The sequence below is a fragment of the Nanorana parkeri genome, unplaced genomic scaffold (assembly GCF_000935625.1).
Source record: "Nanorana parkeri isolate BGI_ZX_2015 unplaced genomic scaffold, ASM93562v1 scaffold418, whole genome shotgun sequence".
Lineage (NCBI taxonomy): Eukaryota > Metazoa > Chordata > Amphibia > Anura > Dicroglossidae > Nanorana > Nanorana parkeri.
In genome coordinates, this window is record NW_017306686.1 from 116306 (window position 1) to 128036 (window position 11731).

The 11731-nt window shown below is 42.8% G+C and overlaps 1 protein-coding gene across 1 annotated transcript in view; it reads right to left on the reverse strand.

The window, feature by feature from the left end:
* PIGK (phosphatidylinositol glycan anchor biosynthesis class K) overlaps window positions 1-11731 on the reverse strand; it is a 102490-nt gene that overhangs the window by 58563 nt on the left and 32196 nt on the right. Inside the window, exons 7-9 of the mRNA XM_018559867.1 lie at window positions 11497-11614; window positions 10600-10710; window positions 890-1062 (exon numbers count right to left, since the gene is read on the reverse strand). Of these exons, the coding sequence (XP_018415369.1) occupies window positions 890-1062; window positions 10600-10710; window positions 11497-11614 (402 nt within the window). The remainder of the gene's footprint in view (window positions 1-889; window positions 1063-10599; window positions 10711-11496; window positions 11615-11731) is intronic.

An 11731-nucleotide genomic window follows, 5' to 3' on the forward strand; every position in this document is an offset into this window, starting at 1 on the left:
ACACACTGCCCGACTTCCTGATTAGTCGGAAGCTGGCCAATCAGGAAGCCAGGCAACGTGTAATGACACAGGCGCCCGGCTTTCCGATTGGTCGGGAAGCCGGCTTCATGCTCCCTCATGACGAGGGAGCATAGAGCCAGCTTCCCGGCCAATCGTGAAGCCCGGGCGCCGCGTGAATGGCCAGAAAGCCGGTTCCATGCTTATTCGTCACCTAGTGGCGAGAAGCATGGGGACGGCTTCCCTACTAATCAGGAAGCCAGGTGGCGAGTCATTACACACCGCCTGGCTTCTGGTACTCAGTATTGGCGAGTACCGGAAAAAAATATTGGTACTTGATACCGAAATAGCAGTATCAGTGCATCCCTAATATATATTATATATGCTACCCCCTCCTAGCCCCTTAACCTAATCTAAGTTAAAACTCCTCCACCAAGGTACCTTCTTGGCTCTTTCAGATGGTGGCATCCTCCTATAGTATTTACAGCGCCGCTGCAGAGATCTTGGCCCATGACTGCACAGTAAATTTCCATTTACTTGATGGGGCCTTACCCATACCATTGAAGTAAGGCCCAATTAAGGTCTATGGGAAGTTATAGCTCAGACACAGACAGCTCGAGTCAAGATTTCTGCAGCAAAACAGTAAATCCTCCAAGGGGTCTCCACCATCGGAAAGAGGCATGCAAGCACCTGGGTGAGGGAATCTTAGCTTAGAACAGGTTAGGGGGCTGGGGAGTTTGTATTTGGACAGTATTCTGCATAAAAATGGAGCAAAGTCACGCAAATACATTGTTTAATTTGAAAGATGAAACCTCAAGTGGCTGATTTTGCCAACAGCTCCACATTTTCTCAATTTCTGATAAATCATCTCGGTGACCTATAAGGAAAATACCTTTTCTCAGTCGTCTCTGGATGAGTTTTCAGTATCACGCCATCCTCTGTGATTTCTACTTTCCGGACGCTGCCAAAGAAGTCGGTGATGAGAACAGACTGCGGGTCCCTCTGAAAGAGGTCAGTGCGATGGCCTGGGGTGGACACACACAGGCTCTTTGGACACACCTGAAACTGAAAACAGAAATGGGTATTTAAACCGGCGCTCCTGAACAAGATTCCACTCATCAATACCCCCAATGGTGACAGAGTGCAAACTGTGAGAAATTTAGTCCGGACTTTACAAATCAGAGCACCGGGTCAGTAGGAGAAAAAGCCAATTTAGTAGACCAGTAAACTCAAAGGAACACACCAGTCATACTAAATTTACACTACAGTCATATCAAATGAACAATTAAACATATAGAAATCCATACAAAAAGGACATATTTGACTTGTGCAAGTGTTTTGCTTTTTATTCTGTACATGCTGGAACACAACAGACCACCCGACTAAAATCCTCTTGCTATGTAGGTGCACAAATTGTGAGCTTACCCTCTCCCGGAACTTTTAGAGAACCATATACGACTTTGTGGTGCTGCCTACTTGGCATTGCACAAACTCCTGCTAGCTGAACCTCTCACCTCCAGTGTGTGCACTTCACTGGCTCCATTCTTTCCAATAAAAAGCCCGTAAGTGGCATTTGCCGCAACACCAGTTTCAAAAAAAAATTTGATTGAAGCTTCAGAGCCTGGAGCTTTGGGTGAGTCTAATTTTGTTGTTTTACTACCTAGACACAAATGAGCAGTTAACCCTTGCAGTCGGGGGGTAGACCCACTGCAAGCGTTAGAGAAAAATCCTGGGAGGTAATACTGAATGGTATGGTCAAAGAATTGGGTTGTTTTTTTTTCTTATTCCTACAGGGCTATTCACAATAGGGTGGAGAGTTAGGAGAAGGCAGGAGAAGGGAACAATCTAGGACAACACAGCAGAACTGGAAAAATTCTCCAATTCTGCTCACTTTCCAGTTCAGCTATGTTGTCCTAGATTGTTCACTTCTCCTGCCTTCTCCAAACTCTTCACCCTTTTGTGAATAACCCTGCTAGTCTGGTTTTGAAAACTCGTTGGTCTATTTGAGAAGTTCTCCAAAATAAAAAGGGAGAAATATTTAGAGATTATGGGGCATATTTATAAAGCAATAAATGTGACATTCAGCAAAAACTTTCACTGCAGGTGAATCAATCACTGTAATCCGAGACCAATGCACCAGGAAAATGCCCGGGCCATCAATGTTTAGTGAATATTGCATGTACTGCTGTATAATTATACCCCTATATGATATTTCTAGTACTCAGCGGTGAACCCCATTCAACTAAGTCTGTGACTTCTGAAGACAACGGATTGCACCAGAGCCATTTTAGGTATTTCAGAGCAAACTATGTGGGTTTCTTAAAGGAGAACTATGAGGCGAGTGCTTTTCACTCACCTCATAGTTCTAGCCGACCTGTAACAATGAGACTGTCACAGGTCGGCTCAGTAGATCGGGAGGTGAGCGAACACATACCGGCGTTTGCTCACTTCTCGATCCTGTCACGGCTCTCTGCCGTGACAGGGGAGGGGCTGGATTCCCCCCGCTCCGATCCTCCAGCGCTGACTGGCGGAACGGACGGGGGAGGGGGCGGGTACAGCTGGATCTGCCTCTAGATAGGCAGAGCCAGCTGTCAGTCACGCAGCTGGGCGGATCCAGACATAATTGTCGGGATCCGCTTCAGCGTCTCAGTATACCGCGAGCTGTAGCTCGCGGTATACTGAGCTTAGGGTGACGGGAGGACGCTAGTTTGTGTCCTCCCGTTACCCTAAGGAGAACTATGGGGGAAAACACTGACCCCATAGTTCTCCTTTAAGCAATTAAGGTTTTTCAGTATTTTATTTGTAAATAGGAAAAATGATTAACATTTTTTTTAACCATTTCCACATCTGATGCCTGTTAGGGCCACAAGAAACCCCAGAACTATTTACTGAGTTCAGGGCACAACAATAAAATGGTTTTGCAGAAAAGTTGTCGATTTTTCAAGCCGTATACCGTGGCGATGTTATCTGGCCATTTAAAAACTACACAGATTTTAGCAGAGTTGTTCTCCAAATATATAAATTAACTTTTGCTCTCGGCATATTCTTTGTTGGCTGGTGGGAACGAAAAGGTGGGAGTATTCTTTGAAGATAAAAACTGATTTGTTTTGTTTGAAACCTTTTTATTTAATGTAAAGGGGCCCTGCAGGGTTTATACTTAGCGCCGGGGGTCTTTTTAGAAAAGCAGCTTGGTTCCCCCCGCAATGTTCAAAGACCATTAGCCAAGAGCAGTTTATCAATTCTCTTTTATGTGCGGTACAGAGGCCTGCGCCATCACTTTTATCTTTAAACGTATGCTTCAACAGCCACATTTAGTGTCTGTTTGAGCAAACCTCTGTTTTTAACCTTAGCGGTGAGACAAGTTTTTTTTGCATGTTGGCTGGTGAGTGTGCTGGGAAACTTTTTGCTGTTGTTTGTGCAAAGGACACATGGATAGAGTTTTCAAACACTGTGTATTAAGAGCCATTTAAAGTTAAATTGTGGTCTGCAGACAAACTTGGTCTTGCAGCGGGTCCCCATCTGCACTGCGAGGGTTAACTGATCATTTTGGATGATGAATAGGGTGAAGAAGGTCCCATTCACACGGGGCTTTAGGCCGTGGCTGGTGATTCCTGCGGCAAGAACCTGCAGATTCTTGGGGCAGGAATCCCAGGTGTGTCATTACATGTCCTGCCCAAATGAATGACAGGCTGACAGCGGCCACACCAGTCAGTGGCTGACCGCATGTAATTGTTGCAGTTTGGAATAGATGATTGCCCCTGGATGCAGATAGGCACACCTGGGATTCCTGGCGCAACTATTAGTCCTGTGCCAATGTAGCCCAAGGCGAGTTACTTACCTAATCCTTGCTCCCTCAGCAGCCGGCCTTCACCTCTGCTGTCCGACACCACCAATATGTGGATGGGCTCTTAGCATCCTCATCTACAATGCAGGTCCATTGGTTCTGCATTATATGTGTTGAGATCGGAGAGATGCGACTGGTTGGACAGGGAAAAGTAGAAATTCCGGAGGACCTGTTGTGCAGCGCAGATAAAGCCTGCGGGAGTGAGGGATAAGGCAAATATATAATTTATTCTAATCCCCTTAGACTAAACGAGTGCAGTGGGGTTACTCTTTCTCCAGCCTGGACTTCAACAATAAGATAAAAATGAAAGAAGGAAGAATTAGAAAGAGTTTTTATGGCTTATTAAAAGGACCTTGTCAAGAGAACCTTATGGGGTCTGCCACTGCTGACCGCTTACATGAGAACAATAGTTTCCAGGCTGTAATGCTGATACTTTGGGCCCAATGCTTTGAGTCCTTAGTTTGGAGCAATTATGGAGATATGGAATTCTGACGCTATTTTGACACTCTTTTACAGCATGCTTGTTCCGGGTATGTCAATAAAAAGTACTGAAAAACCTACACAACCAGGCACCTAGCATTTTCAGGAGTTCATTCCAGCCAGCGGTATTAACCAATAAAAGTAAACAAGAACTAATAATTTTTTGTAAATAAGAACAATGAACTAGGTCAGGCAAAGCAGAGTGATGGCTCCTGCGTTTACATCTCCTCATGGAATTCGCACATTGCACTTGGTTATACATGCGTGAGATAACATAAAACCTGTCTGTGTGGGCTGTGAGCTGAGAAATCCGCGTGAGCCAAGCCAGAGCGCAGAAACGGCCTCCACATACCGAGCAGAGGCGTCAGGAACCCATGTCAGCGCCGACGAGATACTCGCTCATTAGAGGTTAACCCCTCATTGTCAACAGTCTAACCTCAAATATCAAAAGGTGTAATACTTTTTAATATGCCCAGATAGGGTATCACAGTTTTCACGCTGCACCATGTCACATGTTACATGTTACCTTTCACACTTCTAGTGATGTTCAGAAATTCGCTTTGTTTTTTTTTTTGCAGAATGAGTAAAGCCCCTTTCACACGGGCTGATCAGGAGGGGATCTGTGCCTGATCAGGGAAGTACGGATGTCATCGCTGTAACATCCGTGTCCATGCATTTTTTTCCCTCCCTCTTGTGTTGGAGGAAAGAACTGAAACTGCCATACCCCATGTTGGTCTATGGGGAGTCGGATGAAAACAGACATGTGTCCACTTACATCAGATTACTTCGATATGGCACGATCAGATCCAATGAGACGGAATACTGTTCCCTTTGTTTTTCCAGCCCTGGCCGGAGTTTGGGGGTAACCGTGTGTAAACAGACTCTTGTCCATTTACATACGGCTGCCCATAGAACAGCATTGGGCATCTGATCGGGTCCGCCTGAAAAACTAACATCCGAGCGGACCACCCATGTGAAAGGGGGATCAAGACTTATGCAAACTAGCACTATATTTTATTATTCTTTTCTGTTTGATTAACAACATAAAGCAAAAAAAGAAAACAAAAAAGGAAAACTAGATGAGGAAACCGTTTGCTTTTCTTTAATATATTCCAGATATACAAATAAATATCTCCTATTTATAACACATGCCTAAGGGCTCATGTGTGTCATGCTCGCTCCTAAGGATGCACCGATACCGGTTTTTCAGTATCGAGTACCGTTTTGTTTTTTTCAGTACCCGTCGATATTGAATATTGATACCGGAAGTCCCATTAAGGAAGCTGGGCAACATGTAATGACTCAAATCGCCGCCTGTCTGCCTAATTGTCCAGGAAGCCAGCTCCATGCTCCCTCGTCACCAAGTGACAAGGGAGCATGAAGCCGGGGGGGCAAGTAATTACCCCCCCGGCTTCCTGATTGGCCGAGAAGCCAACTCCATGCTCCCTGGTGACGAGGGAGCATGGGGCCAGCTTATCAGCCAATCAGGAAGCCGGGCAGCGTGTAATGACTCGCTGCCCGGCTTCCTGATACTAGAAGTTCCAGTATCGGGATAAGCATCGGGAGCATTTGCGCGAGTATGAGCACTCGCCAAACATACTCGGTATCAGTGCATCCCTACTCGCTCCTGTACAAATGGTTAATTTACATATAGCTGTTTAGTGTAGGTTCACCTAAAGCATGACAATCCCCCGGATTATATATAGAGTGGCATATTGTGTATTGTCCTGCTGAATGCTGTGTGTGACAGTGCACACCCACTTAGTAACATGACACGACACCGGCTATTTGGAAGAAGTACAATAATGACGGCTGTGTAGTCACATGACTGCCAAATAAAAGTGCAGGAAAAAAAAAAAAAGGTAAAAAAAAAAAATATCTAAAAATACTAAATGGGATTTTACTACACAAACATTATTGCCTGTATTTTATGTACAGTATTTCTGATAATCACATATACATTAAAGTAGACCTTTACCCATATCTTTGAAATGACAACAAACAACCCTCCAAAATTGTTTAGTAATGACAATCTATAAACCGATACTTATAGAGAATTGCCGGATTTTTATTCTTTACATACGTTATTTCTCTTTTCTTCCCCAGTTTTCTCACAGTGGCCATTTTAATTGATTAATTATTGATTAATAGATCCCCCTTTACTTCCTGGAACTGTGACCATGCACATCATCTCAGGGGAGGAAAATGCCTTTCCCTGAGATCACATGAGGTTGCAGATAAGATTTCCCAGCAATGTTCTGCTGATGTAACCTTCCCAGGATGCAACGCTTGGGCGCATTACATCTGTGCCAAAGAGGACCAGGAAGCGGAAAAACAATAATTGTAAGTAAAAGAAAAATATGTTTATTTAACTAATGGATGCAAGATGATTTCATATTGGTATGCAGAGCTGCATGCTGAGGTGATTTTTAGTTAAAGAGGGTAAAAGGTTCGCTTTAAGTGTTTTGCTAAAAACTCAGCAATGTGACCTAACTACTAAGATTATTTTCATTTTAAAGAACACCAACAATACCAACGATATTCAACCGGTATATAAAAAGTATAACGATTAAACCAGAGCTCACTGATTCCACTGACATTTTTTAAGTCTGTGATTAAGCCAGCAATAGAAAATTGCTATGCATCATGCTAAAGTCTTTATTTTAATTAGTGTCGGCGTAAATGGAAAATGTATTCTGTCCGTTATCTTCCCCGATGACAGAAATAGAAGGTTTTCCAGATGTATCATGCCACCACATGAATATCAACATGATAAACTTGAGTTGGATGCAAAGTAAGGACGATGCAAGACACAAGAAGAAAAAAAGAAAAAAGCCTCCAGGACTATCGTCTTCACATATTAACAAATGGCGCCTATGGGTAAAAGCCAACTGGGAGGATTTTGTAAGTTGTGTGGTGCCAGATAGGCTGCACAGGAAAGAACTCACCACAGCAGGGTTACAGGCGAGTATACTATACACTGAGTGGCCAGTTTATTATGACCACCTGACGTTTGTAGGCAAAATAGCTATAATTTTGCGCTGAAGTTGCTAGAGGGCCAGACCATTATAAATAGGGAAGCAGGTTGTTTACCACGACCGTAGAAGTGATTTTTTTTTTAAGCTATGCGGAAACAATGCGATTTAACAGCCTTTGCACGTGGGATGATTGTTGGCGCTTGGAGCCATGGAGCGAGTATAAGCAAAACAGCAGAATTCGTTAAATGTTCAAGAGCAGCTGTTGTTAAAGTGTTTAAAGACCGGACTGTCAGCCGAAAATCTGGGTCTGAACGTGCGAATTGTGGCCGTCAGCGACTAGTCAATGTTAGGGCAGAACGGAGAGTGGCAAGACTGGTACAAGACAACAGAAGGGCAACAGTGCAGTGTCAGATTCCTCGCATCACCTTTCATCATCTCGTGGAGTCACGAGGCGGCCCAACGAAGTAATCACGTGGAGTCATCTCGTGGCCCAACAAAGTACTGATGGGGTGGTCATAATAATCTGGCCACTAGTGTATGGTCCAAGGTTTGGGGACACCTCACCATCACACCTACACTATATCCCCAAACTGATGTGGACATCCCTCCAAATGATTGAGTTCAAGTGTTTCTAGCAAAGGGTACAATTGTGTCCTTCCAACCTTGTGGCAACAGTTTAGGCAACTTTTCTGTCCCAGCATGACTGTGTCCCCGAGTACAACTCTATAAAGACATGGTTTGTCCAGTTTGGAGTGAAGGAACTCAAGTACACCGCACAGAGCCCTGACCTCAACCCTACCAAACACCTATGGGATAAACTGGAATTGTGAGCAAGATCTCATCCAACATCAATACCTGACCTCACAAAAGCTATTTTGGCTGAATGGTAGCACATTTGTACAGAGGGGGGGGGGCTCCATATTTACCATATTGTTTTTACCATACTATTTTGGCAAGTGTACCCGGGTCCCAGAGACATTAAAATGCATCATCTAGAAAACAAAATACAGTAAACTCTGTTATCCAGTATTCAACTAACCAGAGCTCTCATCTAACCAGAAAAAAAAAAATCCCCTTACTGTTCTGCAGCATGTATTATCCTGGAAATGATTGTGTGCCTATTTGTCTTAATTTGTTTGAGATTACTGCATTTCAATATTAACATGAAGTCAATACAGAGTTTATGTTATGGTATGGTATAGTATGGGGTATGGCATTAGACCCATTTGTAATAGTAACTCTCAAGCAACCAGAAACTACTTTTATCTGTAATCTACCAACCCCCGTGGATGCCGGATAATGAGGAGTTTACTGTACCTTTAACCCAAAGACAACAGCATCAGTGAAACGGAAAAAGTTCAGAGTCAAAGCTGCAGAGCTAGTATACAACCCAGGAGTCTGAACACCAACTTCTATCTGAAGCTTTGCGTGCAAATATTTTGCTTTGTGACTGGATCCCGTTGACATTTTTACTTCCATATAAATGGGGCTCGTGTCAGCACATGCAAGAGGAGTAAATATATCCAGGAATGTCAAAACTATAACCAAGAATTGAAAATATGGAAGATAAAAATGCTGACCCACAGACATATCTATCTATACACAATTAACTTTCCACCCAGCAGTAGTATAAAACAATCTTGAAATTATAAAATTAAATAGCTTTGTTGGGTGTTATATTAAAGGTCCCCGGTTCCCCTTGATAGTTCCAAAACTAGAATAGTAAACATGAATGTTGTAAAGGAGGGTGGGAGAGGTAGGCACTGTAATTGGTTCCTCCTATAGTGGAAATGTCATGCTTAAGGCAACTGCCTCCCTGTTACTATGGCAGTGCCACTAGGTTAGTCTGTGCAAATTTGGGTGCAATACCTGTAAATGTCATGTAGCAATTCCACAGAAGATGGAAAGTGACTCCCATGGGATTCTGACAGCACAAATTTCCATTCAGCACACCAACACTGTCTTAGAACATCACTGCCACCTAAAAAGTCTGCACAACCCAACCTTGTTATAACGGCCATTGTAACAACTATATGGAAAGAGAGTTGGATTAAAGGTTAAGGTGGTGAGATTCTATTCCATTGTGCAGGAGCAAAGGCCCAACTTTAGCCCCCCAAAGTACATTGAAACAAATATAAAAATAATTAATAAATAAAAACTTTGGAGGCATGGATTCAGGAATTGTGCTCCATGAGAATGGAACACCTTATAGCCCAATTACACAATAGACTATCTCAGTCTGGATCATTCTCATAGGAATAAATAAACTTCAGGCTCTGTTGGCCTAAATATTTTTGCACTTTGCTTGACGGCCAATGTTGGTTCCTGGAGACCTTGGTTTCATTGACAATCTATTTCCTAATATATACACAGTAATAAGAATAAATTAAAAAAATAATAATAATAATGATATCTGTTAATTATAGAAAGTCCAAAAGAGTCTCTGCCTTCCAGTCTTGCTTGCTGTGTGTATCTCGTTTAGTTCTTGGTACAAAAACTTGCACAATGTACAACTGTTCATGCAAATATAGTGCTTACTCTACCACTATCAACTAAATTGGATTCCCAAATAGGATGGAAACCTGATGTTACAATGGCCTGTGCATTTACTATATACTGTAAAAATATACCAACTAGTACAATGTACTTTCAGTGGTGTAGAGTTTTTTAGTTTTTTTTTTATAGCTCGTTTGCCATGTCTCACACTTTATGTCTAAAGGAACTTGACCTATTTTGGCTGTGTCTAACTGGGCTGTATGACCTTCAGCTTCTGAATCAATTAAAAGAGAACTATGGCCCAATCATTTTTTGCCATAGTTCTCTTTAGGGTCACAGGGGGACCTATACTAAAGTTCGCCTGTGACCCAAAACTCAGCATATAGCTGGCTATTGCCCGGTATTGGCTGACAGTGCAGAGCCGTGCTGTCAGGATGCACCCCCGCTACCTGATTGACAGCTGTGCCCGCCCCTCTCCTCATCTGTACTTCCAGTCAGCGCTGGAGGAATGGAGAAGGAAGGGTGGAATCAGTCACCGCTCTCTGCAGGAAGATGATCGGGAACTGATCAATCAGCGGTATGTGATCGCTCAGTTCTTGATCAATAGAGCCGACGCGTGAAAGCTTCTTCTCCTTTTACATTCTTCTCCTTTTACATGTATTATAGAAAAGTTGTGTCCACCTTCCCCATACTCGTCTTTTGAAGCATATTGTTTCACAGGTCTGCAATCACAAAACAGTCAGGAGAAAAACTGCAAGATTAATTACCTCTGTAAGGTGCAGAAAGAGAACAATGAGATCTTACCAGGTCATTCATGTTGTTCTGGCTAGCTGGGTGAATTTCTTCCAGGAACTCCAAGACGTAGAAGGTGTATCTGTCCATCAGATGGACTCCAATCGCCATATCTGGTTGGTGCTAAAAGGACAAATACAAACATTTTTTGCACTATATACACCAAACTTTTGGCATGACTTTACTGTTCTTTGTCTTTAGAAAATCAATACATTTCCAACACCCCTAACTCCTTTAATATATCCAAGGAAATCAAACCCATTTTGCTAATACCACCATACATATTTTTACTTCAATTGGAGTCCTTTCGGAGCTCTGCTAAGTTCACCAAAGGTAATCCCAGATCAAACTTCTTTCATTGGTCAGATACAGACATCTCCAGACACAGGAGTTTTTGCACGTGTTATATAAAAGAGTTAAAGTAGCATCCCTTCTTTCTTAGAACACCAGGTAACAATTACTGTCTGCCACTTCCTCCCCTATGCTCCCTGTCATATACGGTCTCTCTTCCTCCCCTATTTGCTTTTGTACATGATTTCAAATGCTTCACAGAAGGCATATGTTATACACAAATAATGATTGGGGCTTCTGGATCTCAATCAGCCAAGTATGGAGCCAATACATATTTTTTTTATATATATTATAATCACAAAGATTAAAGAGAACCTGTAAACATGGATATATAAAAGCTCCCTTTAATGACTTGTTTGTAAAGGTGCAAAGTCCAGGGTTGTCATCCTGAACCTGGCTTCACTACACACTGAGTCAATGACCTGGAACAAGCATGACTCAGTGAGTAGTGAGCTCTATACCCTCCAACGCAGCAGTAGCTGAGCATACCTATGAAGTCTTTACAGGGGTAAGAGACAGTTTTATAAACATACATGTACGTTACAGATATGTACTTACAGACAGGGAATCCTCTCCGACCTGGCTGCTTGCAAGAGCCATTATGTTGGGGGAGTAGAACCTCTCATACATGGATGCTCCTTGGCAGGTATCTATTATAAACAGCAATTCGTTATACCTAGAACAAAAAGACACAAAGTTTAACATAGTCAATTTCCAAATATATGACAATGCTTTAAAGTGACATTAAAGTAAAAAATGCCCCCCCCCCCCCCCCCCCGTCATTACGCAAATC